This window comes from Carcharodon carcharias, chromosome 26 (assembly GCF_017639515.1).
Source record: "Carcharodon carcharias isolate sCarCar2 chromosome 26, sCarCar2.pri, whole genome shotgun sequence".
NCBI lineage: Eukaryota > Metazoa > Chordata > Chondrichthyes > Lamniformes > Lamnidae > Carcharodon > Carcharodon carcharias.
Window position 1 is genome coordinate 13,842,397 of NC_054492.1, and position 27,489 is coordinate 13,869,885.

General features: G+C 44.7%; 1 protein-coding gene across 1 annotated transcript in view; it reads right to left on the reverse strand.

Moving 5' to 3' along the window:
* Positions 1–3,194: 3,194 nt before the first annotated feature.
* The window catches only part of LOC121269770, a 50,293-nt gene continuing 25,998 nt past the window's right edge, over positions 3,195–27,489 (reverse strand). Inside the window, exons 5-6 of the mRNA XM_041174677.1 lie at positions 6,303–6,391; positions 3,195–3,204 (exon numbers count right to left, since the gene is read on the reverse strand). Coding sequence (XP_041030611.1) covers positions 3,195–3,204; positions 6,303–6,391 — 99 coding nt within the window. The remainder of the gene's footprint in view (positions 3,205–6,302; positions 6,392–27,489) is intronic.

Here is a 27,489-nt window from a genome sequence, read left to right on the forward strand (position 1 = left end):
CCTGCCTACGTAAAATGGCGGCGCAAATCCAATCGGGGCACAGATCGGGTTCACACTCGCTCCCACCCGCCGCCCACACAACCCCCCCACCGCACCCCCCCCACCTCCTCCAACGGGGGTCAAAATTCAACTTCATAAGTTTCAATAAGATCACGTCTCATTCTTCTAAACTCCAATGGATACGGGCCAACCTGTCCAACCTTTCCTCATAAGATAAACCCCTTTAAACAAACAAAAAAAAATCCCATTTGGCACACTGTTTTGGATGACTCTGCTTCACTCTAATTCATCTTTAAGCTGCGTATTTAAATAGCTGGGATGATCATCAGTTATTGCAATATCAGGTAGAGCTCTCAAGAAGGACTGCCAGCAGCAGAATAAAGAATTCCAAGCTAACACTTGCAGTGTGTATGCTGGCAGGCTGAATACAATATATGAATTTGACTTTCCATGAACTACTGATATCTATGGTATACTGCCATACATCTGGTGAGGCTTATCTCTCAGTTCACTGCCACCAGCCAGGCCCTGCAACACTAAGGCACACTCTCTGAATGTACACTTAGCTTCTTAACCCACCAGGCTCCAGGCTGTTAAGACAAACACACTTGTGTTCAGAAAGTTACAGCTGTGGCCCCGAATATTTACAAGTGGAAGGTAAAATGGCACAGAAGGTTTAGATACAAGTGCTGCTGAATGGATTTTAGGTGAATGTATTAGAACATGCTGGTTATGCAAGTAGATAACATTCATAAGAAAATATATATTATTGTCTGTCCTTGGCTTGCTGCATTGTTCCAGTGAAGCCCAACACAAACTGGAGGAACAGCACCTCATCTTCCGACTAGGCAATTTACAGCCTTCCGGATTGAAAATTGAATTCAACAACTTTAGATCTTGAACTCCCTCCTCCATCCCCACCCCCTTTCTGTTTCTTCCCACTTCCCTTTGTTTTTTCCAATAATTTATATAGATTTTTCTTTTCCCACCTATTTCCATTATTTTTAAATCTTTTATGCGCTGCTAGTCTTTCCACCCCACTCCCACTAGAGCTGTACCTTGAGTGCCTTGGCATCCATTCTTAATTAGCACATTCATTTAGATAATATCAGCACCTTCAATGCCTCTGTGTTCTTTTGTTCTTTTGTCTATGACATCTTTTGATTATCTGCTCCTGTCACTGCTTGCTTGTCCCTACAACCACACCACCACCCCCCCTCCCCCCACCTTAAACCAGCTTATATTTCACCCCTTTCCTAAGATTCACTCAGTTCTGTTGAAGGGTCATGAGGACTCGAAACGTCAACTCTTTTCTTCTCTGCCAATGCTGCCAGACCTGCTGAGTTTTTCCAGGTTATTCTGTTTTTGTTTTATATTATTAACTGGGAATCTAACTTTGAGAAGTGGGACTGTCACAATGTTGATTAAGAATAGCTACCAAGACATGATCCTGCAGCATCAGCCACACTTAGATTACCATCACTCAGGTCTGTGGTGATACAACTCTGTGAAGCATTTTCTATTATTGAATACTCCTGTGCTCTGCCGTTAAGTCACACTTTAGCGATTACATTAGGAGATTACGAGTTGCTTCACTATTAAAGATTAGACAGCGTAATCGCAAAGGTATTGAAGTAGCATTTATGAGAAGTAGTAAAATGAAAGAATTATTACTTGTTCCTTATCAGTTGTCTGTTCTGATGAAAGACTCACTTCTTTGTTCTTCAATGCTCGTCTGGATCCAAGGCTAACACATTCACCAATACATTTACATTTAACTTTGAAAGGAATGTTCCCAGGGTAGCATTACTTTACTGTAATTTATCCTCCATAAGACTAATTTCATTTTTTTTAACACTTTTTGATACCTGCTTATAGATGTAACTGAGAGTTTAAATAAGATGGTATAATAATTATAATGGTATAAGTGAATGTGCATTTAGAAGTACCATACCATGGGTTTGAGAGGTTCTAAAGGGTCAGACTTGAGTGAGAATGTTAGCCCTATCACTGACAGAATCTCATCTACATATCTGAGCAAAATGCAGAAACTTAAATTGCTAAATTAGATGGTGCTTGAACTTTAAATTTATGATAGAGCTCAGATCTGTGCCAATGCCAACAACAACTTGCATGTATACAGCGCCTTTGATGTAGTAAAACATCACAGGGGCATTATCAAACAAAAGTTGACAGTGAGCCAAGTTTTGTCAAAGAGTTGGGTTTTAAGGAGTCTCATCAAGTAATAGAAAGAGATAGAGAGATGTAGAGGTTTAGGGATGGAACTCCGGACTTTAGCACCTTGGCAGCTGGACATAGAATCGCCTTTTTCCAAACCAATGAAAACCTGGGATGACGAAGAGGCCAGAATTGGAGGAGCGCAGAAATCTCATAGGGTTGTAAGGCTGGAGGAAATTATAGAGATAGGGAGGGGCAATGCCAAAGGGGGATCTGAAAATAAGTATGATAATTCTAAAATCTGGGCATTGCTGAACTGGGAATTAATGTAAGAATGTGAGCACAGGGGTGAGGGGTGAACAGGGGTAATAAACACACACATAGCAAAACATGCAATCAGTGAAGAATATCCTGGCACATTGTCTGTCCACCATAATTCAACTCTGACCGCTCTTTCCTCTAAGTCAACAATTTGTGTGTTCAAGTCCAGGGCTTGAGCATTGAAATCAAGTCTGACACTACAGTGCAACACTGAGGGAGTGCTACGCTGCTGGGTGTGCAGTCTTTAGGACAAGATGTTAAAATGAGGGCCTATCTTGCCTCTCAGGTGGATGTAAAATATTTTGTGACATTATTTCAAAGAAGAACAGGTGAGTTACCCCTGGTGTCCTGGCCAATATTTATCCCTGAATCAACATCACAATATCAGATTATCTGCTGATTTTTACATTAGTTGGGACATTGCTATGTGTAAATTTGCTGCTGTATTTCCTACATTTCAACAGTGACTACCTCATTGACTATAAAGTGCTTTAAGACATACGTTGGTTGTGAAAAGTGCTAAATAAATGCAATTTCTTACTCTTTGTTATGTTTAAGAAAAGCTGCCACCCACAAATCTAATCTATTTCCGCGCACACAATGAATAATATAAGGCTCCCTTGCAAGCTGCCCAATAACACGATGGCAGAAATGACAAACAAAAATCAAAAATGCTGATTGGCCAGAAAATATGTTTACAACTTCCTGTTGGAGAAAGATTGATTAAACATTAACATCTTAAATATTTAGAAACTGTATAAACAAAGGTTTTATTAGAAAAAGCTGTATTTTGCTGCATTCACTCACAGACAGCCATTTACTCAGTCAGTGGTCAATTTAATAACGTTATAAGCTACATCTGGCTACCTTACTGAGGGTTCCCCCCACCACTTTTCTTAAAACTTCTTACACTTCAAGACTTAATGAAGCCCTCGGTACAAATAAAAAGCTTATTGTCAAATCTGAAATATGGTTCATGTTAATATGACAATCAACAGCTGGTGACCATTTTCACCTTTGTCCACTTTTCTACTATAAGAACATAAGAGCAAAAGAAACAGGAGGAGGAGTAGGCCATTCAGCTCCTCAAGCCTGCCGTGCCATTCAATAAGATCATGGCTGATCTGCCCTAGGCCTCAACTCCTCTTTCGTGCCAGCTCGTCATAGCCCTTAACTCCCTGATATTTCAAAAAGCTATCTATATCCTCTTTAAATACTTTTACTGATCTAGCCTCCACAACTCTCTGGGGTAGAGAATTCCAGACATTCACTACCCTCTGAGGGAAGTAATTCATTTGCATCTCAATTTTAAATGAGTGTCTCATTATTCTGTAACTGTGTCCCCTAGTTTGAGATTCCCCCATTAGTGGAAACACCTTCTCAACATCTACCCTGTAAAGCCCCCTCAGATTCTTGTACGTTTCAATAAGATCATCATTCATACTTCTAAACTCTGATAAATAAAGGCCTAAACTGTTTAGCCGTTCTTGATAAGTCAACCCCTACATCCCAGGAATCAGCCTAGTGAATCTCTTTTGAACTGCCCCAATGCCAGTATATCCTTTCTGTACACAGTACTCCAGGTGTGGCCTCACCAACACCCTGTACAGTTATAACAAGACTTCACTATTTTTAAGCTCCAACCCCCTAGCATTACAGGCCAAAATTCCATTTGCCTTCTTAATTACTTGCTGAATCTGCATGCTAACTTTTTGTGCTTCATGCACAAGAACACCCAGATCCCTCTGTGCTGCACATTTTTGAAGTCTCTCTCCATTTAAAAAATTGTCTGCCTTCTGATTCTTCCTACCAAAGTGCATGACCACACACCTTCCTACATTAAACTCCATCTGCCAAGTTTTTGTCCAGTCACTCAACCTATCTATATCCCATTGCAGATTCCTTATGTCCTCATCACAACATGCCTTCCCATCTATTTTTGTATCTTCAGCAAATTTAGATACATTACACTCTGCCTCCTCCTCCAAGTCATTAATACAGATAGTAAATGACTGAGGCCCTAGGACTGAGCCTTGTGGCACTCCATTAGTTAAGTCTTTCCAACCTGAAAAAGATCCATTAATCCTGACTCTCTGTCTTCTGTGTGTTAACCAATCCTCAATCCATGCTAATACATTACCCCCAGTACCGTGAGCTCCTATCTTGTACGATAACCTTTTATGTTGCACCTTATCGAATGCCTTCTGGAAATTCAAATACACTACATCTACCGGTTCTCCTTTATCAGCTCTGCTTGTTATATCCTCAAAGAACTCTAGCAAATTTGTCAAACATGATTTCCCTTTCACAAAACCATGTTGACTCCATTTGATTGTGTTAAGCTTTTCTGAATGTCCTGCTATTTCTTCCTTAATAATGGACTCTAGCATTTTCCCAACAACAGATGTTAGGCTGACTAGCCCATAGTTTCCTGCTTTTGTCTTCCTCCGTTCTTGAACAGGGGTGTTACATTAGCAGTTTTCCAATCATCTGGGACCCTCCCGGAATCCAGTGAGTTCTGGAATATTTTGACCGTTGCCTCCATTATCTCTGCAGCCACTTCCTTTAAAACACTTGGATGCAGGCCATCAGGTCCTGGTGACTTGTCTACCTTTAGTCCCATTAGCTTGTCAAATACTTTGTCCCTCGTGATAGAGACTGTTACCAGATCTTTCCTCCCATTACCCCCTCACTTATCTGATATCTTAGGGATGTTTATAGCATCCTCCACCATGAAGACAGATGCAAAATATTGGTTTAAATTATCTGCCACTTCCCTGTTCCCCGTTATCAATTCTCCAGTTGCATCCTCCAAGGGTCCCACGCTCACTTTATCCACCCTCTTTCTTACTATATATCCCTAGAAGCTCTTGCTGTTTGTTTTTATATTCCTTGCCAATTTACTTTCAGAATCAATTTTCTCCCTCTTTATTAGCTTTTTAGTCATCCACTGCTGATTCTGAAAAAATTACCAATCCTCTGGCCTACCATTAGTTTTCGCTGCTTTGTATGCTTTAGATTTTGATTGGATTCTCTACTTGACCATCTTTGTGGTCATCCTTTCTGACCGGGATAAATTTTTGCTGAGCGTTATGAAATATCTGTTTAAATGTCTGCCACTGCTCATCCACTGACCTTCCCCTTAGTCTATTTTTCCAGCCGGCTTTAGACAACTTTTTCTTCATACCTCTGTAATTGCCCTTATTTAAGACCCAAGATATTCGCCCTCAAACTGAATTTGAAATTCTACCATGTTGTGATCACTACCCCCTAGAGGATCCTTAACTACTCTATTGCTTATTAATTCCATCTCATTAGATCTAGATTAGCCTGTTCCCGGGTAGGTTCTGTAACGTATTGCTCTAAGAAACAATCCCTGATGCACTCTGCAAATTCATCTTCCATGTTATCCCTGCCAATCTAATTTGTCCAGTCAATATGCAGATTAAAATCACCCATGACAATTGTAGCACTCTTCTTACATGCCTCCATTATTTCCCGATTTATACTTTGTCCTACAGTGAGGCAACTCTTTAGGGGCCTATAGACAACTCCTACCCATGACTTCTCCTCTTTGCTATTCCTTATTTCCACCCAAACTGATTCCATATCACCTATATTACTACTCACCAACGCATTGATACCTTCCTTTATTGACAAAGCTACCCCATCTCTTTTTCCTTTTTACTTATTTTTCCAGAATGTTGAATATCCTTGATTTATAATCCTCTGTTGTCCCAACACCTTCAAAGTTCATTTTTTATCTCCTCTTAGCACACAGTCATATAAACATGTTGCCTTACCTCCCAGTGTGACCGTAGGCATACTGTGCATCAGAGACTACAAGAGCAACTTCATCCAATTGCATTGAAAATGCACAGAATTCAAGAGCCTACGGATAGTAAATACATATTAAGGCATTAATTGGTGTAATGAGTTACAAATATTCTAAATTGTACAAAGTGTCTTGCGGTATTATCAATTCTTGGGCAGCAATCTAATTGTTTTTGAACATCAGGATATTTTTTAAAACTATGAATAGAGGCCTGATGTAAATTACAAGGGTTGAAAAGCAAAGATTCTCCAATACTGTATATTTTATGTATGCAGAGATTATGCTAGTTTCTATGTGTAACAGCTTTTATTCACAGTGCTTTAAAATGTCTGCTCCATGCTAACAGTTCTTGCCTCCAGCAATTTCTGCAGTTTGCTTACTTTTGAGACCACACCTAGGTTTAACCAATCAAGCACAGTGAGCATCAATACTAAACAGACTCACATAATCAAACTCGGAACAATTGAACAATACAGCCAACATCCTTGGCCCCACAGCCATCATTGGGTTGCCCAACTGTTTGCCCCACACCAAGCCCTGAAGGCATAAGAGCTTTGTCCAGCTTGGCATTGGCAAAGATTAATCCATTTTGTTCAGCTCCTGCTAAAAACTGCACCCTAGCCATCAATTCCATGCTCCAGTTGCTCAGTCAGTGTAAGTGCAACAATGCTCAGCCTCAGTGTTCCATTAACCTGGTGTCATGAAAGCGGATTACAGCCCAAATTACTTATGGGCATATTGAACTTTTTTAAAGGAAGATATGTGTTTTTTTAAAAAATGACATACAATCAAAACCTGGCTGAGGATGTAAAGCAACCACTTTCTGGGAAATTCCTGTGCAGATTATACTTGGCTGACTAGTCCAGGGAACTTCAAAATTGTGTGTTAAAAGGTGTCAGGGCCTACTTCAGACAGAGACACTTGATAGGGAGAAATGCAATGCAAAAGACTGAGCTTTAGAGTCCTATGGTTGTGGAGACAATGGAGACTAATTACCATTTCAGCAGAGACCATCCCCTGTTGGATTATATCTCAGAATGTGGAAACGATCTGAATTGAAAGAAAGCAGATTCTGGGTGAGAGACATCTTTGTTTCTCCCTTCCAGGAATACACAAGGAAATGGATTAATAAGCCAGTTGCAAACCTGCTTGGTGTGTTCTAGTTCTGGTGTGCTTGTGTCTGCTGTGAAGGTCACAGTAGAAGATCAGCAACTAGGCATTCCTGCAGCTTGCAGGTAAAAGTCTCTCTCATCTTTCTCTCTCTGTTGCTGGAGGCAAGGCACAAGTCAGCAAAGCCACAGTCAAAAAGGAAACAGGACAATTCCTTCAGCTAACCTGCAGAGCTAAGTGTGTCCAAACCGACTGCTCAAGAGCCAAAGTCAGATATACCAGTATCACACAAATTAATGGCTGCACCATTTCGCTATCTACTCCTCATGGACAGGACTGATTTGTATATTTTTTTAAAAAACTTTTACTTTTTGACTCAACTTCTCATTTCTGATGTGTGTTGTGTCTTTATTGTTGTTTTCTCTGGTTTTTAGTAACTAATAAACGAACTCTTTCTTTGACTCAAGCAATTCTGATTAAATTGGCTCCTTCTAAAACTATATTACATTTGGACTGGAAACAGCTATCCAAAAGGATCCTTTTTAAATTAACCTTGTTGTGACCAGCCAAGGGGTGTTAAATAAAGAATGGGAGCCTGCTCATTCCTCCTCATCCAGGATCAGAAAAAAATTGGGGTCCCGTTCAGGAAGTTAACCATTTGGAGTATCTCATTCGGGATCATAAGAAATTGGGGGACCTCACCCGGGGACCGGTTGTGACATTGAGTTGAACTTCAAATTTTCTTTTCCATCCATCACCAATCCCATCTACATTAGAAGTACTAGTTGGTTTATTTAGCTCACCCACACTACTGTTAAGCACTCACTCAAAATTATGGTCCACCCAGTTTCTTCTGCCCAACACTGTCCTTTGCAGCCTTTCAATTTTTACTGCCACGGAAAATGCTTTATGCCAAATAATGATTTTTTTTAATCCAGCAGCTGGAGACCTGAATTGAACTTTTAAAACAGAGACTTTTTAAGACAAGGATGCATATTTTTGCTCCTGGGTCAGGTCTACTGAGACAGGAGAATTCCCGGCTCTGCAAACATGACCTTTAAAAATGGCAGCCTGCAGTTCAGATTTTCGTTCCGGGGGGGGTGCTGCTGAGGGGGTGGGGTGGGGGGGTGCGGGGGGTGGGAGGGTGGTGAGTTGGGTTGGAAGTGGGGCCAGCTGCCCCCCGGAATGAGTGCAGAGGCTGTTGGCTGCAGAGGCGGGCTTGGTGAAAGGCCTGACCCTGTGACCTGGCACTTTATTTAAGTTATTTTTAAAAAGATTAAAACAAAAAAGAGCCATACAATTCTCACCCACACATTCCTCAACACCCCACACATTCTTCATGCCCCACCTATGCCAACTCATGCTCCCCATCCATCCCTAGGGCCCTCATACCCCTATGCCCCCCACATCCCCTTGGCCCTTTATAGCCCCATGCCAACTTAGTGCCAACCCTTGCCCACCACCTCCTCCATGTCAATTCACCTCGTTTGGCAGTTTTTTGAAGTTCCAATGAGTTTATGCACTTTACACACAATCATATTTATTTCTAACAATTCCAAAAGGTGCCTCGCTTCTCCCAAAGGTATCCTGGGATCATACCCAAAGGAGTACCTTACCTTTTCAAATGGGTACCCTGGCCATCCAAACTAATCCATCAAATTCTGACCTCCTCTTACCTTGTCTTGTCTGCACGTTTCAGGTTTCACACTCCTGACCTTCCAAAATCCCACTTCAGTGGACACAGCTGGTGATTTAAATAGTCAGCTACCCACGTAAATCACACATGCACAAAACTCAGCCAAACTCCAGCACTGGCCCCCGAAAATAGGTAATGTCATGTTCAGGGTGGGACTTAGAATTTCTAGGATGTTCACCATGATGGAGGGCATCTCCATTATAGGGAAAATCTGAGCCTAAGTGTAACTTGATTCTCTGACTGGAAACCTGAATTTGACCTTTGGAAAACAGGTTTTTTAAAACAGATGCTAAGTATGACTTGAACACACAGCCAAAATGACTACCTAATTTGCATTACTGTACTCTCCATTTTCCAATCCACTGAGATGGAGACTCCATGTCTGCAACAACCCATTAAGGACAATGACCTCAGGAGAATATGAGTGAGCCATATATCCTGTCGCCATTAGCAAGGCATCAAGGCAATTACCTCAGGTTCCCAGACATGAACTCAAGCTACAACGGGAATATGCTTTAAACCCAATCACTTAACCAAGGAACCCTGGCTAAGAGAGAGGTTTCCCAAACCTGAACTGATTACGTTACAAGGGGGAATAGACCAGTAACAGCTATGTTTGAATCACTGGGTGACAGTCATGTGACAGGCCTACTCCTTAAGCTGGAAGGTTCAGAACCATCGAGGGAAAATGGCAAGATCACCGAGTTCAGCCTGAAGCCAGCTGAGTCACCAACCTACAGAATGTACACCCCTTTTATTCCTCTGGACTATAATTTTATTAATCGATCCTTCTCCACCCTGTGATCTATTTGTGTGTGCATTTGTGTTTGTGTGTGCGCATGAAAGTTAGTGAACATTTTGTTATTTTTCCTTAGGCTGGGTTAAGTATAATAAAGTTAACCTTTTTCATTGGTAAACTCAAAAGAAAATCTGTCTGATTGGTTCTTTTATGGTCACAGTGCATAAACAGTTAAAAACTCACTGAATTGGCAAGTATACCCTTTTAAAAAAAGAGCCTCTTGCAGTTAAATTAAGGGAGTGAAAAGAGGGCAGCCATTCGACACCTTTTCAAATGATTGTAACAGAAATTTGGGGGGCTCTACATTCATGGTCAAACCCACAGACAATTGAGAAATTGGAAATGGGAAACAAAATTGATCCCTTGAGGTAATTTTAAAACTTCAGCATAGATTTTGTTGTGGTTTTCAATGCTACAGTGCAAAAAATTTCCACATTCAAGGCCAGTGCCTTCCTAGAATAGAGTGAAATAACTTAGGACAGTTTAAAAACTCTATTCATTGAAGAGTTAAGGAGCATTTGGAGATAAATAGCCAACAAAAGCTATGAAATCCAAAATTCTAAAACTCGTGGCCAACCACTTTGAAATTGAACTTGAAGAACCGGAGGCAGGTGTAGAACCTGAAACAGACAGGCCAGAATTGGCAAAGAATAGTGGAGACTAGAGCTAGAATTCCAGGAAAGCAAAAGAGAGAGACAAGAAAATAGAAAGTGGAAAGGGAGATACAGAAACAGAAGGAGGAAAGAGAATTCCATAGAAGAGAGAAAGAAAAAGTTTCTCAGAAGGAGAGACAGGAAAGAAAGTTAAGATAGCTTGAACTGAGTTGGGGAAGACCCACTGTGCCCAGTGAATGAACCACTAGTGAGGGAACTGCCCCTTGCTCAGGACAAGTGTTGAACTCTCAAAGTACTCCCAGTATATACACTGAAGTTCAATGAGGGGGATGTGGAAGCATTTTTTTGTCTCAGTTGAAAATCTTGCAAAGCATTTGAAGTGGCCATTGGAGAGCCGGACCCTGCTACTGCAAAGCAGATAAAAGAAAAGCCCATGAGTTTTATTCCCTCTTTTCCAACAATAATTCATCAAACTACGAAGTGATCAAAAATGCTATGGACTGGTACCAGAAGTACACCACCAAAATATCTGAACTCTCTGAAAACATCCTGCACAAACTTACATCGAGTTCAAAAGGGTTAAGCAACTTGCTTTTGACTAATGGATACAGGCGCCTAAGATAGAGTCCACTTATAAAAGCCTCAGAGATGTAATTCTTGAGTTCTAAAACTCCCTTTCCCTTTCCTTAAAAACCCACGAGGAAGAACATAGAGTCTCCAAAGCCAGACAGGAAGCCATCAAAGCAGACGACTATGAGTTGACACATAGACCCCTAACTCAAAGTACACTGGGATCCAGTAATTACTGGGATCCAGTAATTCTTATTGCCTAGGGAACAATAGGAAAGAGGTAGATGAAGCTGAAGCAGGCTCAAGAGAAAAGGTCATTAATGAAGGACATGTGGATCAATCCCTAACTTTTAAAAGAAGGAACCAAGATGGTAAACCAATAGGGGCCTGCCCAGTGTGCTTTCAGTGGGATAAGCCTGGCCACCTGAGGGAGAACTGTTGGTATGCCAAGAAACTAACAAGGGGCACTATACGGCATCCATGGCCATAATGGATATAAGCCAATGGAGCCAAGGGCCAGAATGCTTATCAAGACTTTATATTTAAAGGGAAAATTATTCCTAATTTTTCCAAAAAGCCAGGAAATCAGATTAGCATTCTCCAAGACACTGGTTGTTTGCAAACTCTGCTTGTGGCAGGAGATGGAGATTTTCCATCAGAAAGCAGTGTGCTGGTCAAGGGAGTCACTCCTTTAGAAGCTTCTTTAATAAAAATTTACCTACAGACCAGGCTAGTTATGGGCCTTGTAATGGTGGGTTTGATCCCAAGCTTGTCCATGCAGGGGGTGGCCCTTTTACTAAGGAATGACTTAGCCTGGTGTAAGCTTTATTATCCACAAAGAGCCCAGGGCAGTTCATGGCAACTGGGGAAACTGAGGGGAACAAGTAAAATTCTGCACAGGTGCAGAGGGCTGAGGGATTTCCATAAGTCCCACAGGAGGCAATAGACCCCATAAGGACTAAAGAAGCTAAAGGAAAGTTGACAGAATTAAAAGAGGCCGTACATGTTAAAGTGGCCAAAATAGGGCCAGAAGAAGGCCAAGGTGCTAGAACAGAAGCAGCAGGGATTGAAGGGAATGCAGCAGAAGTACGGTTAGCAGAGTTGTTCTTCCAAGATTTTAATAGGGACCAGGGAAGTTCCCAAGCTGACGAACAGAAAGCGAGGGAGACACCTTAACCAGTCAAAGTGTCACAAGGGAGGGCGGTGGTGTCTCAGAGGACATGAGCAACTTTGGGAAAAACACATTCCCAAGGTAAAAAAAGGAGAGTAAAACACTCTATAATGAACATCATTTGTGAAAACCACCAGGGAAATACCAGCAAAATCAGTGTGGAATTATTCATTGGCAAATCAAATGGTGAAGTCCCAATTTCAAATCTCCCCAAACCCATCAATCCAGCTTTAGAAACCACTAAAGTCAAAGCGCAGGAGGAGAACCCATATGCCCCATAATTGCTCAAGGGCAATTTATCACCCACCATCATCTCAAAAATATGATTTATCAATGCACCAGAAATGGGAATGCTAAAGTCATGGTATTTTTAAAACATTACTTACAGGGTGTGATACGTCGCTGGCTGGGTCAGCATTTATTGCCCATCCCCAATTGCCCTTGAGAAGGTGGTGATGGTGAGCTGCCTTCTTGAACCGTTGCATTCCATGTGCACCCACAATGCTATTAGGGAGGGAGTTCCAGGATTTTCACCCAGCAACAGCGGAGGAATGGCGATATATTTACTTCCAAGTCAGAATGATGGGTGGCTTTGGCGGAGGTGGCGGGGGGGGGGGCGGTCTTCCAGATTGTGGTGTTCCCATGCATCTGCTACACTTGTCCTTCTAGATGGTAGTTGTCGTGGACACCACAAGAACTTCACAGGCAAGGCAGCCGTGGAGTAATAGAAAGTTGTGTAGTACAAGCTTCTGATCTCAGCAACTATTTTTCCAGGAACCCAGGGCTGAACTTGACCTCCCATTTAATCCAAAGCCCACCGAACACTGTGTCTGTTGGCATTAATATACCCAGAGTACTACCAGCAGATGTTAGTGAAGAGCCAAAGCCCCTACATAATATCTAGCAGGGACTTGGAAGAGAAAAGGCAGGAAGGCACCAGGTTCTGAAACAATGGACGAATTTTTCATGCCCCCTGGCATCAGGCGTGGTCGGTGGCATGAGTGGACAATATGGCGAGAAGGCCAGAAATCAGTTTCACGATGTCGTGAAACCAGTTTGCAATCATCCGCTCAGCCCATTGAAGGCGGGCCGCGTTTCCCACCATCAGAGTCGGGAGCCTCATTGTAATACATCTGCATACAATTCATCTGCACTATAAGGCCAGCCTGCCAGAATTGTCTCCCCCACCCCATGCTGGATCGTCAGCCCACGTTGGTGGGAGAATAAACCCAGAGCATGTCTTGACAACTGAGATGTGCAGAAATCAGGACTTACCACCAGGGCTTTGCTCACATCGTGGACATCCGAGGAGCAGAAGATGCTGGAGCCCAACACCAACAGCACACTGGAGGAATGTCCACGCCATGCTGGGTGGATTCTCATGGATATGATTCTGCTGCTAAGCAGCGCACAGTAGTTGGAAAATCACCGTTGAGGATCTGCTCACCATGGAGGAACGTTCAGCTATGTTTGCGAGAGGAAGGTGTACCGGGGGATGGGAGAGGAAGGTCTAGGATCGACTGGGAGAGGAAGAGGTGTCAAGGTGGGTGATGTTGGGAGGAGGGAACATAGGCGTCGGGGTGGGATGAGGTTGAGAAGGGGGAAACGAAGGTCTCGGGGGGAGGATGCAAGGGGGGAATACGGGCGGGAGGAGGTGGTAACAGGGGAGAAGATGGCAGCTAGGTGTAAGGTGGGGGGAAGGTGTAAGGGAAGGCATTCGACGGCAGCAAGAAGTGCGGAGAGGGGAAGGTGTCCGGGAGGAGGGAGAAGTAAAGCTGGAGAAAGGAGTTGGGAGGGAGGAAGGACTAAACAAGGAGTAGTCCAGTAGGGGGAATGACTAATGGGGTGGGGGTGGGAGTCCAGTGTGGGGAAGAGTTCCAGAGGGGTAAGCAGTTCCAGGGGGGTAAGGAGTACTGAAGCGGAGGAGTTCCCGGGGCGGGGGGGGAAGGAGTTCCAGGGGAAGGGATTCCGGTGGGAAGGGGTTCCAAGTGGGGAAAGGGTTCCAAGGGAGGAAGGGGTCTGAAGGGGAGATGTGCAGGTGAATGTGCAAGGGAGGGCTCTGTTGAGTTCATGACTGCCTCCTGTGAGTGAACTGAGGGTGGGCATGATACGAGGGAATGGTGAGAATGACTGAGGGCAGAGTGAGGCAGGAGGGTAGGAGGGTAAGGGTTCGACGGGATGTGTAGAAGGGATGGCAAGGGTGATTGGTGGGGTCTCGGAGGCAGACATGGACACTGGGGGTGAGAAGGACGAGGTCAGGGAGGTTCATGTGGGTGGGGTTGGATTTTCAGGAAGGAAGGGAATGTGCACATTCATCTGGACATCTCCAAAGGGAAAGGGTTGTAGCTGGTAGTTCACTGAGGGGAGGTGGAAGGTGATGCCGAGGGGGGATCAACAGTGATGGGGGAAAGAAAATGGGTGACTTGGGGAGGGGAAAAGATGAGGGATTGCACAGAAAACTGAATCCAGATCATGCTGTCTAAGTCGAAAGTGAAACGAGAGTCGTGGTGGGTGAGATCAGGTGCTGCATGGGAGTGTGATCAGTGGGTGGTTGAAGATGCAGGTCAGCTCAGATGGGCAACTGAAAGCAAACCCCAGCAGGCAGCATTGTTCAGAACAGTGAGATTATTGTGATACGTGAAGGATCCACATGTGTGGGAGAGGCTTGCACGAGGCTCCCAAAGGCCCTGCCACCCACATACACTTCCCGCTTCAGAATCACACGTTGGCTGCCTGCTCCCTCTGCGGTGACAGAGGACGAGGTTGAGGGGCTCACAGGCAAAGGGCACTTAAAGGGAAAGGACAGCCTTTGAGTCAATGACCCAGAGGTTTCCAGCTGCCGCTCCTCCTCTCTTCGGGTGCCAAGGGCCCTGGTCTGACTCCTTGAGGGGAAGGAGCACCTGGAGGGATATCAAGGTGCCCTGTTTCCCTCTCGCATTGCCACTGCAGGAACTCACCCATGGTTCCCTCGATGGAGTGCAGGTTTGCACACATTTCTCCGTTCTGTTGGACCAGGGTCTCTATGGCATCCACCATCCTTCCTATGGAGGCCTCCATACATGCACATGTGGGCACCACTTCATCAGAGAGCAGGCAGACGCACTCCAACTTGTGGGCCACTCTACTGAGGGCTCTCAACAGCTCTGTGTGATAGTCCCCTGCCTTCTGCTGACTCACCACGATGAGTTGGAAGGACAAATCCAGACGCTCGTCATCTGACTCAGACCTCATAGATGCCTCTTCCCCAGCAGTCCTCCGAGTGCTGGGGAGCTCGGCTGAACCTGCCTCCTCCTGCTGCTGACATGTGTCCGTGCAGTGACCACCAGATTGTGAACACAAGCCTGCTCTAGATCTAGGTCCTAGCAAGGTGTGTGTCTCTGCATTGGTGGAGGGTGTGGGTGTGACGGGTCTTCCAGGCTGCTTATTTCCAGCTCTTCAATGGAAGAGGTGTCCTCTTGGCTGGAGGTGAGGACCTGGATGGAGCTGAGGAACTGGCTGGCTGAAGATGTCGGTCACTTAGCAGAGCTCCCTGTGAACCAAAGTAGAGATAATGAGTGCATGGCAGCAGAGTCAAAAGCAGGAGAGAGAGCACATATTTGAGTTGAGAGAGGGATGATGTGGCGCAGGATCCTCACGAGGGTGTTCGCCACTGATCTCACAGTCGCTGTGGCAGGGTCCATGTCCTCACCAGTCAGTGCGATGGCACACTCCTCAAAGTGAGTGAGGAGCCTAATGTGGGCCGCTCCACCCCGTGGTCTGGGACCTCTCCCTGCTGATGTGAGCCAGCTTCTCCTGCGTGAAAACAGACGGAGAGAGTGTGAGCAGGACACAGGGCACTGCGTGGAATGTTTGTGTGGTAGTGGAGCAATGGGGCAGGATGAAGATGCAAACTCCAGAGGATATGAGCCTGATGGAGATGTGAGGGTGTGTGTGAGAATTAGCAATGTTGTCCCTTGAGACATGAGGACCCCTGTGGATGTGAGATGGGTTTGAGAGTGTGTGAGTTGGGAGTGATGAGAACATTGACTTGTCCTGGCAGAACGGATAAGACCATTCATATTTTATTGGCACTGGGTGGCTGTCCTCTTTTGCAGGGCATTGGCAGTGACCACTGCTGCCACTGCCTCCCATGCTGGATTGGTGATGCTGCTGCCCATCCAGCGGCCAGAGCAGGTGAGAGGACATCATGGTGGGTGCTTGAGGGATGCGTTACTAACCCGGGGAGATGCAGTCTTTTTGCCTTTCGGGGCCACCTTGTCTTCTGTGCAGCAGTCCTGGGCTGGAAGCACTGAGGGGTGTGCGTACGGCTGCACTTTAAATATGGCACTTGGCGTGATGAAGGGAGATGTCGCAGACCGATGGAGGAGTGTCCCACATTAGGCCCCTCACTCACTTTGAGGAGTGTGCCATCGCACTGACTGGTGAGGACATGGACCGAGGCTGTCCTCTCCCTCCGAGTCCCTTTTGCCTGTTAACCCTTCAACCTCGTGCTCCGTCACCGCAGAGGGAGCAGCTGGCCAATGAGTGATTCTGGAGGCAGGTCTGTGTGTGGTGGAGTCTTTGGGAGCCTCATGCAAGCCTCTCCCACACACAGGGATCCTTCCTGTATCACGATAATCTCACTGTCCTGAACATTTTCAATGCTGCCTGCTGGTGTTCGCTTTCAGCTGTCCATCTGAGCTGACCTGCATCTCTGTCCACCCACTGATCACACTCCCATGCAGCACCTGATCTCGCTCACCACAGCTCTCATTTTACATTTGATTTAAACAGCATGGTGGTGATTCAGTTTTTCATGTGGTCTCCATTTTTTCCCCTCCCCCAGTCACCCATTTCCTCTCCCCCATCACTGTTGACCCCTCCAGCATCACCTTCCACCTCCCCTCCATGACCTACCAGACACAATCCTTTTCCTTTGGGGATGTCCTGGTGAATGTGCACGTTCCCTTCCTTCCCAAAAATCCCACCCCCATCCACATTCACCTCCCCGACCTCTTGCTTCCCACACCCAGGGTCTGTGTCTACCTCCAAGTCCCCACCAACTACCCTCACCCTCCTACCCTACCGCCTCACTCTGCCCTTGGTCATTCTCACCACTTCCTCATACCACGCCGACCCTCAGTTCGCTCCCCAGGAGGCAGTCATGGAGTCATCAAAGCCCTCCCTTGCACGTTCACCTGGACATCCCCACCTCTGGACCCCTTCCCCCCTTGGAACCCCTACCCCCACAGGACTCACCCATCCCTTGGTCCGTCCCATTTCCTGACTCCGTCAGATGCCCTCACTCCTTCAACCACTCTTAGTCCTTCCCCCTTCCTGACTCCTTCAGACACAGTTACTTCTTCCTCCAGCCTGACTTCATCTTTCAGTCTTACTCCTTCTCCCTTTCCGACTCCTTCTTCCACCTTTACTTCTTCCTCCAGTCTTACCCCTCCCCTCTCTGCACTCCTTCCCCGCTCTGAGCTCCTTCTCTTACACTTTCCACCTCCCTTACATCTATCTCCCCAGTTGCCATCTTCTCCCCCATTACCCCTTGCTCCCCCATACTCCCTCCCTCCTCCCAACCTCCCCCAACACCTTCATCTCCTCCTTCCCAGCCTGACACCATCCTGACACCTTCATTCCCTCCTTCCCAACCTCACCCCATCCTGACACTTTTTCCTCTCCCAGTCAATAATAGACCTTCCTCTCCCACCCTGCCCGGTACATCTTCATCTCCCAAACACAGCTGGACCTTCCTCTCTACCCCCTCAACCATCAGCTGTTGTGAGCAGACCCTCAATGGTGACTTTCCAACTTCCATGAGCTGCTTCGCAGCAGGGTCGTGTCCATGAGAATGTGCCCAACAAGCCATGGATGTTCCTCCAGTGTGCCATTGCTGTCGGCCTTCAGCATCTTCTGCTCCTCGGATGTCCACAATAGGAGCAAGGCCCTGGTGGAGTGTCCTGGCTTCTGCACATCACACTTGTCATGCCAACCTGGACGGATGATCCAGTGGGGTGTGAGGGATGCTTCTGGGCTGGCCTTATAATGATATGCAGATGTATTACAATGAGGTCCCTGGCATCCGATGGTGAGGAACGTGGTCCACCACTGACAGCCTGGGTGGACGATTGCAAACTGGCTTCACGACATTGTGAAATCAATTTCTGGCCTTCTTGCATTTTTCCACCCTTGCCGCCGAACTTATCCCACACCAGTGGGCATAGAAAATTCTGCCCAGAGATTTTTTAAAACAAGGGCTAAGTGTGACTTGAGCTTGTGACCAAAGATGGCTACCCAATTTACATCACTGTACCCTCCACATTCCAATCTGCTAAGACGGAGACTCCACATCTGCAAAACCCCATCAAGGACAATGAACTCAGGAGAATATGAGCGAGCCACATGTCCTGTCCTCATTAGCAAGGCATCAAGGCAATTACCTGGGACATTCAACAGACATGAATTGATCAAGCTACAATGGGAATATGCTTTATGTGCAATCACTTGAACAATGGAACCCAGGCTGAGAGAGGGGACTGCCAGACATGAATTGATTAAGTTACAATGGGGAATAGACTAGTAACCACCATGTTTGAATCACTGGCTGACGGTCATGTGACAGGTCCACCCTTTGTGTATTTTAAGCTTCTGCTTTCTCTGCAGTCAGAGGACAAGTAGCTGAGACGCTGACAAGAGAAGACCCTAGAGGGTTCCTCCTTCCTCCCTCTCTCTCCAATCCACCTTGCTTCGAACCCTGTTTGCAGACCATGACAATCCATGGAAGCCCCTGCTGCAGACAGAAACTTCTTGAAGGAAATAAACCACACACTACAGTCTCCAGGAGATCAGCCAAATCAGCCTTCTACATCTTCAAATCTGCACAATGCCAGAAGGATCAGAACCACCAAGGGAAAGATGCAAGATCACCAAATTCAACCTGAAGCCAGCTGAGTCACCAATAGACTGTATACCTCTTTTATTTCTATGGACTCTAATTTGATTAATCTACCCTTCTCCACTCTGAGATCTGGTGTGTGTGTGTGTGTGTGTGTGTGTGTGTGTGTGTGTGTGTGTGTGTGTGTGTGTGTGTGTGTGTGTGTGTGTGTGTGTGTGTGTGTGTGTCTGTGTGTGTGTGTGTGTTTGTGTGTTTGTGTGTGTGTGTTTGTTTTATTATTTTACTTACATCAGTTTAAGTTCAATAAAGCTAACCTCTTGTTAAACTCAAGAAAACCTATCTGCTTCATTCTTTTATGATCAAAGCGCATAAACAGTTAAAGACTGAATTGGCAAGTATATCCTTTTCACAAAACCTCTATTGCAATCAAACGAGGAGAGGGAAAAGTGGGAACCTATTCAACCCCTCCTCACCTGATCATAACACTACTCTGCTCAAATCCTAACCTGCCAAATCTCTGCTGCACACGCTAAATCCTGTTCTTGCCCATCTGTCTACTTATCAACACATCCTCATAGTGGTTTGCATCTCTCGCTATGAATCCACTACCTTCTCAACCCTCATCTACCTTACATAAGTTTCTCTCTCTCTCTCTTCCAGCTCTGGCCTCTTGCAGTGAGAGAAGTTTTAGTCATCTTTATCCCACACACTAGAACAGTTTGAGATGGTTTTCTAAATCCTTATGCCTTGCTACCTCTCCCTGACTTTCAAAAGTCTGCTCAAAATGTATGTCTTTGGTAACCTTCTCCATTAACTACTTGACATTTCTTTACAGCCTAGTGAAGTGTACAGGGATCATTTTACTACACTAAGGTTGTGAGTTGTTTTCTGTGTGTAGACTTGAGGTGAGCAAAGTATCATGTCCAGCTGTGATACTCCCTACCCAGCCCTCATGGAATCAATGAAGGAACTGAGTCTAATGTATCCAAGTTTGGTGATGATATAAAGCCAGATGGGAAGGTGAGCTGTGAGGAGGACAGTACAAATCTTCAAAGAGCTAGAGATACATAACATGAGTAAGCAAGATGATGGAAGGCGGAATGTAATATGGGGAATTGTGAGATTATTCACTTGAATAGGAAGAATAGAGAAGCAATTTTTTTACATGATGAAAAGCTTTTAAATGTTGGTGAGCAGTAAAATTTGTGAGATCTTATTCAAGAAACACAGAAAGTTAACATGTTGGTACAGCAAGAAATTAAGAAGGTAAATGGCATTTTTGCCTTTATTGCAGGGGGTTGGAATACAAGAGCAAGGAGCTCTAGCTACAATTGTACAGGCTTTGGTGAGACTACACTGGAGAACTGTGTACAGTTTTGGTGTCTGATCTTATATTACATATTTGCCTTAGAGGGGGTACAATGAAGGTGGATTGGATTGATTCCTGGTATAAGTGGGTTGTCCTATCAGGAAATCAGGAGGTGAATGGGAGAAAGGAACTTGGTGAAACTGAGATCACTGGGGAAATGGTACTGAGCAAATTGATGGAACTGCAGGCTGGCAAGTCTCCAGGTCCCGATGGACTTCATCCTAGGGTCTTAAAAGAGGTGGCTAATGAGGTAGTTGCTGCGCTGGTTAATTTTCCAAAATTCGTTAGATTCTGGAAAGGTTCCATCAGATTGGAAGGTAGTAAATATAACCCCTCTATTCAAGAGGGGAGGGAGGCAGAATACAGGAAACTATAGGCCAGTTAGCTTGACGTCTGTCATGGAGAAGTTATTAGAATCGATCATTAAGGAAATTATAGCTAGGCACTTAAAAGAGCTCAAGGCAATAGGGAAGAGTCAGCATGGTTTTGTGAAAGGAAAATTAGGTTTAACCAATTTATTGGAGTTTTTTGAAGGAGTAACATGCACAGTGGATAATGGAAAGCATGTAGATGTACTATACTTGGATTTCCAGAAGGAGTTTAATAAGATGCAACATCAAAGATTATTACAGAAAGTAAAAGCGCATGATGTAGTGGGTAACAGATTAGCATGGATAGAAGATTGGTTGGCTGATGAAAGCAGAGACTATGCATGAATGGGTCTTTTTCTGATTGGCAGGATGTGACGAGTGGAGTCCCACAGGGGTCTGTACTGGGACATCAACCTTTTACAATTTATATCAATGACTTAGCTGAGGGGAGTGAAGACATGGTAGCTAAATTTGCAGAGGACACAAAGATAGATAGTAAAGTATGTTGTGAAGAGGACATGAGGAGATTGGAGGTGGATGTAGATAGGTTGGGTGAGTGGGCAAATATCTGGCAAATGGAGTTTAATGTGGGAAAATGTGAAGTTGTTCACTTTGGCAGGAAGAACAAAAAAGCAGAGTATTACTTAAACCTGCATAATTTTGTGGTGCAGAGGATCTGGGTGTTCTAGTACATAAGTCACAAAAAGTTATTATGCAGGTACAACAAGTAATTAAGAAGGCTGATGGAATGCTATCCTTTATTATGAGAGGAATTGAACATTAAAGTAAGGATGTTATGCTTCAGTTACACAGGCCATTGGTGAGACTGCACCTCGAAAACTGTGTGCAGTTTTGGTCTCATTATTTAAGGAAGGATGTAAATGCATGGGAGGCAGTTCAAAGGAGGTTTACTAGATTGACACCTGGAATGAGCGAGTTGTCTTATGAGAGAAGGTTGGACAGATTGGGCTTGTTCCATTGGAGTTTAGAAGAGTGAGGGGTGATTTGATTGAAGTGTACAAGATCCTGAATGGCCTTGACAAGGTGGATGTTGAGGTGGATCTTGTGGGTGAGTCCAGAACTAGGGGGCACTGTTTTAAAATTAGGGGTCGCCCTTTTAGGACAGAGATGAGGAGAAATCTTTTCTCTCAGAGGGTTGTGCGACTTTGGAATTCTCTGCCTCAGAAGATGGTGGAGGCAGGATCATTGAATATTTTTAAGGCAGACGTAGATAGATTCTTGTTAGGCAAGGGAGTCAAAGGTAATCAGGGTTAGATGGGAATGTAGAAATTGAAACACAAGAAGATCAGCCATGATCTTATTGAATGGCAGAGCAGGCTTGAGGGGCCAAATGGTCTACTCCTGTTCCGATTTCTTATATTCTTATGTTCTTATGAGGAGGGATTGAGTAAAATAGGTCTTTACTTTTGGGAGTTTAGAAAAGTAAGAGTTGATCTCATCAAAATACATGAGCTACCAAGAGAGTTTGATGGGATAGGCGCTGAGAGACTGTCTCCCCTGGCTGGGTCATCTAGGATGAGGGGGCATAGTCTCAGGATGAGGGGAAAATCCGTGAGTCCTTACATGAGAAGAAATTTCTTTACTCAGAGGGTTGTGGATTTTTGGAATTTTCTACCTCAGAGAGTAGTGGATGCCCAGTCATTGAGTATATTCAAGGCTGAGATCAATAGATTATTGGATGCTAAGGGAATCAAGGATCTGGGGATCCAGTGGTAAAGTGGAGTTGAGGTTAAGCATCAGCCATGGGAGGCAGGAATTGTGAGGGCGGGGTCAATTAATTTGGTGTGAGTGAAAGAATCAGTTTCCTGCCAACAGAAAAATAGTTTGGAATTTTGTTCTCCTGACTTTCAAGGTGGGTTTCAGGCGGAGTTTCCTGTTAATCTATGTCAGGAACTACATTTGTATTCATTTGCATCTCATGAATGCTCAATAAAAGGCCAGCTTGTCAGAATCAAGTTCCCCTTCCAAATTAAGTGCCTTAAGTAGAACAGTCTGGTTTATGCCTGTATATAGGTAGTATGCATCTGGCTAGCTTCATACATGCCTTAAAGGTCAGTAGATGCTGCTTTCACCCTCCTTTAATGCTTCAACTGCTAAATATTGGGTGCCTGTAGTACAAATTGTGCCAAGGCTGGGCACGGGAGGTACAACCATTGGGGAGGGGTGAGGCAGAGGCAGGACTAGGAGGGGTGGGGGGAAGATGACAGGGAGGGTGAGACAGAGACAGGACAAGGGTAGGGGTGTCAAGGAACAGAGTGAAGAGTGAATGGTTCAGGCACTGTCCTGGGGCTGATGCCGCGCTGTTGGGAGTGTATTTCAGAGACAATCCTGGGGTTGTATAAGCCATGTTAGAGGGCTTTGTGTAGCATGCATGTCTTGGTCCCAGTCTTGAGCAGGGGAAGGCCTCTCTGGGCAGTGAGGGTCATGCACAGGATGGTGTGCAGGGCGTGGTCAGTCAACTAAGGCATTTGTTCCTGGGGGTTCAAGTCATGATACTGGGGGACACAGGGCACAGTACTGTTCAGGGGAGTGTATCGGTAGCTGAAAGGTTATTGGTGGGGGGCATTAGATGGTCTCATGGTGGGGGATTGGGGTTGGGGGGGAATATCAAGTGTTCATGTGGCCTCGAGAAGCAGAGGGGCCAGATCAACAAAGGGCATGGGACATCAACGTTGAAGAGTTCGGTGGGGAGAACAGGAATATTGACGTGTACAGTTATGGGGTCAAGGGTAACAACAGGAAGCTGGATAGTTACAGGAGGGATGGGAATTAGGAGGTGGTGACTATGGAGGATGACTGGGAGGAACTTACCCTGGCGGAGCGGAGCAAAGCAGATCAGTCCTCCTTTTCCTGCACTGCAGCATGGTCCTATTTTGTGGCCCACAAACACTCAACTCCCCGGCAACCCCCTCCCAGGCTGGTGTGGTGATTTGGGAGGACTTCCTGCTCTCATTCCGAGGAAAGAGGACCTCCAACATTTCCTGGACGGCCTAGAGGAGAATTCCCAGGCAGGCTTTGCTGAACTGTGGGTTAGGTTTTCCTTGGGGCCGTTGCTCTCCTGTGCAACACAGCACCTGGCCTGCAGTGGGTGAAGGTCCATCCAGGTGCTGTTTAAATATGGCGTCAGGACCTTTGACCCCATGATGGAACGGCAGAAGGGGTGAATGCCTGTCCACCATGCCACAAGATTCGCTGAGCTCCTTGCAGATGAATAATTAATGAGCTGAAAAGCAGAGGGTCTCACGTGTTCCCAATGGTAATCATGCCAACTTTCCCGCCTGGCACTGGACTTAATTTCCAGAACAGAAAGGACTGCATGATCTTATTAAATGGCGGAGCAGCCTCAAGGGGCCGCATGACCTACTCCTGCTACATCTTGTGTTCTTTTATAAACTAGTCTACTGAAGCTTAACGTCTAGGGTCACCCATGGAGTATATCTACATAGGTGAGGTATTAGAGTTCTACGAGCATTCATGGGACCGCATCAAACGTTGAGTTGCTTTTTTCATTAGAAAGGGAGAAAATCTGAATGAGGTGAATTTAAAATAGCCATTAAATAATTATTTCAATACATAATTTTGTGGCACAAAGAGAAGCAGTTACAGAGGACAAAACAGAAGTGGACACCTATCGACCACGATTACTCTAGAGGGGGAATTGCATCACAGTGAGCATACTTCTTTGTCAAAGCCCCTCAGATGAAAACCTAGATGTACATGACTAAGGCTGGTGCTGAGAACTGCGCGTGGATACAGGGATAATCAAAATGTTTGGCATGACACAAGCTGCCGATGTAGGTCCTTCCAACATGCTGAAGTCAGATGTCTGTCCCATTCTTGATGACAAAACTCAGACTGGCTACGACAACTGTTGTAAGGGCATGAGAACTGGCTGGGTGTGAGAATATTCTCATATTCAGGACATGTTGTTTGCTATATATGTTTTTTTTATATTCATTCCCAGGATACAGGCATCACTAGCAGAGCCATGATTCATTGCCTATACCTAATTGCCCTTGCGAAGGGGGTAGTGAGCCTTCTCTTTAAAGCACTGCAGTCCATATAGTGAAGGTACACCAACAATGCTGTTGGGTTGGCAGTACCAGGATTCTGACCCAGTAACAATGAAGGAACAGTGATATATTTCCAGGTGAAGATGGTGTGTAATTTGGAGTTCAACTTGAAGTTGATGCTGTTCCCGTGCACCAACTGTCCTTGTCCTTCCAGGTGGTAGAGGTTGCAGGCTTGGGATGTGATATTGAAGATAACTCAGTGAGTTGCTGCAGTGCATCCTGAAGATGATACACACTGCAGCCATAGTTGACAGTACAGAAGGGTATGCATTTTTGAAGTGGTGGATGAGCTACAGAACAAGTGAGCTGCTTTATCTTGGATAACATTGAACTCGTGAGTGTTGTTGCAGTTGCATCCATCCAGGCAAGTGAAGAGTATTCAGCCACATCCATGTTTTTTGTAAGTGGTAAAAAGGCTTTGGGGAGTCAGGAGGTGAGCCATTTACCACAGTATACCCAGACCTTGACCTGCTCCTGCAGCCATGGAATTTATGTAGCTGGTACAGTTGGGTTTCTGGTCAATGTTGATCATTGCTGAAAACTCAAACCTCTAACTGTAGGGACCATGATTGAGTAGGGTTTGGTGTGTGCCCACGCTGGGGTCAGGAGGATGAAGGCAATGCATTGTGCTGCTTGTAAGGAGCTTCTAGTGCCTGTTGTACAGCTAATGAAAGCACAAACTGGAATTCATCCGTTGTCTGAAGGCCAGAAAATGGCTGTGCTCCTCAGGGAGAAGTTAAATTGGTGTAATTGGAGCCAATGTAGTTCCAACTGTTAACAGGAGCGTGGACAGGAACAGGAGTCTGCAGCCCCAATCTGCGACAGCCCTGACTCTCTAGGACAACCCACCTCTTAATTGAATCCAAAAATGGTTTTGACAACAACTTTACCACTAGAGACCTAGTGAATTTATTTGCTAGAAAAGAAATAAAGCATCCTTCACTAGAATGTGTAATAACTGGGATAAATCTGGACAGAGATTCTCAACTCGGAGTGTGTGTATTTTGGAATGGGTTCCACAAGACATTGCCTTATCCATTTCACATTGCAATGCCATGAAATCTGTGTCCCTTTATTTGCTTCACTAAATGTTTTAGCAGAGAAAATATGGAATTTCATTTTATTTTACTGTCCTCTATCAAATAGTGCTCTTGAACGTTGTGTTCTTTCCTGGAACAGTTTCAAATTGCTCTGCAGCTTTTCATTGTTTGTTTAGTCTTAAAAATGATTTTCATTTTACTTATCCTTTGGGTGAAACGTTAAATCTCTCAGGTGGACGTAAAAGATCCCATGGCGCCATTGGAAAAGGACCAGGGAAGTTTCCCTCATGTCCTGGCCATTTTTTTTTACCTCAACAAGCACAAAGACAGATTATCTGGTCAATATCATCTTACTGTTTATGGGAGCTTTTGTGTGCCAATTGGCTGCTACATTCCATACAATAGAGTGACTATACACTTCAAAATAGTTCATTGACAGTAAAGCATTTCGGGAAATGCTGTGGTTGTGATTGGTGTTATATAAATGCAAGTCTTACTTTTTAAAAAATCTTTGTGCTTTAACTTTATTTTGTTGATAATCTGCAAAATTAAGTTGCCAACCCTCCAGGCTTGCCCTGGAGTCTCCAGGGATTAAATGCTAAACTCCAGGCCACTGCTGTTGTTAACAAAGGAGAAAAATAATAGTGGCAAGAAAAAAATAAATTGTTTCTTGAAAAGCACTCTTTGAACACTTTTGTTTGCTAGTCATAAAAATATCAGCGAAGGGAAGAAAAAAACATTTGACTGAAATTAAACCCCATTCAGCATCTCAGAATCTGTTTTCACTTTGGAGGCTCCAAGAACCTTAAATCCATTTCTTTGAATGGATTAACAGAGAGCGTCTTATACGAGTTGTGCTGCGATTCAAGACAAGTTTTCAGTGTTTGTCGAGGGCCATCATTTATATTTGTAAAAGATCAAAATAAAAGCTCACATGTGAATGATTGGCCTATTTGGCAGCAAAATGTAGATTTTGGCCCCGGCAGGAAATTTTCATTGACTCTAGGAGTCATGGCAAGGATGGATGAATTCTGTCCAGATCAGTATAATACATTCTGTGCAGCCAAACTGCTTTCCACAAAGGCATTCAATGGATTCATTCCAATCACCTAGAGCCCATGACCCTCCCTGGCATGCCAAGCAAGCAGCACTCGGCTCTGATTGGTGATAAAGCATAAGACCATACGACGTAGAAGCAGAAGTAGGCCATTCAGCCCATTGAGTCTCCTCCACCATTCAATGAGATCATGGCTGATCTGATAATCCTCAATTCCACTTTCCTGCCTTTTCCCCATAACCCTTGATGCTCTTACTGATTAAAAATTTGTCTATCTCAGCCTTGTGAAGGTTATGACTTGTGTTTGGTACTCTAATTTTTGCAGTGGTCCTGTAGTGAAAAATAATATCGGATGAGATCGTGAAGGTAGCTGGCTCCAAAGTC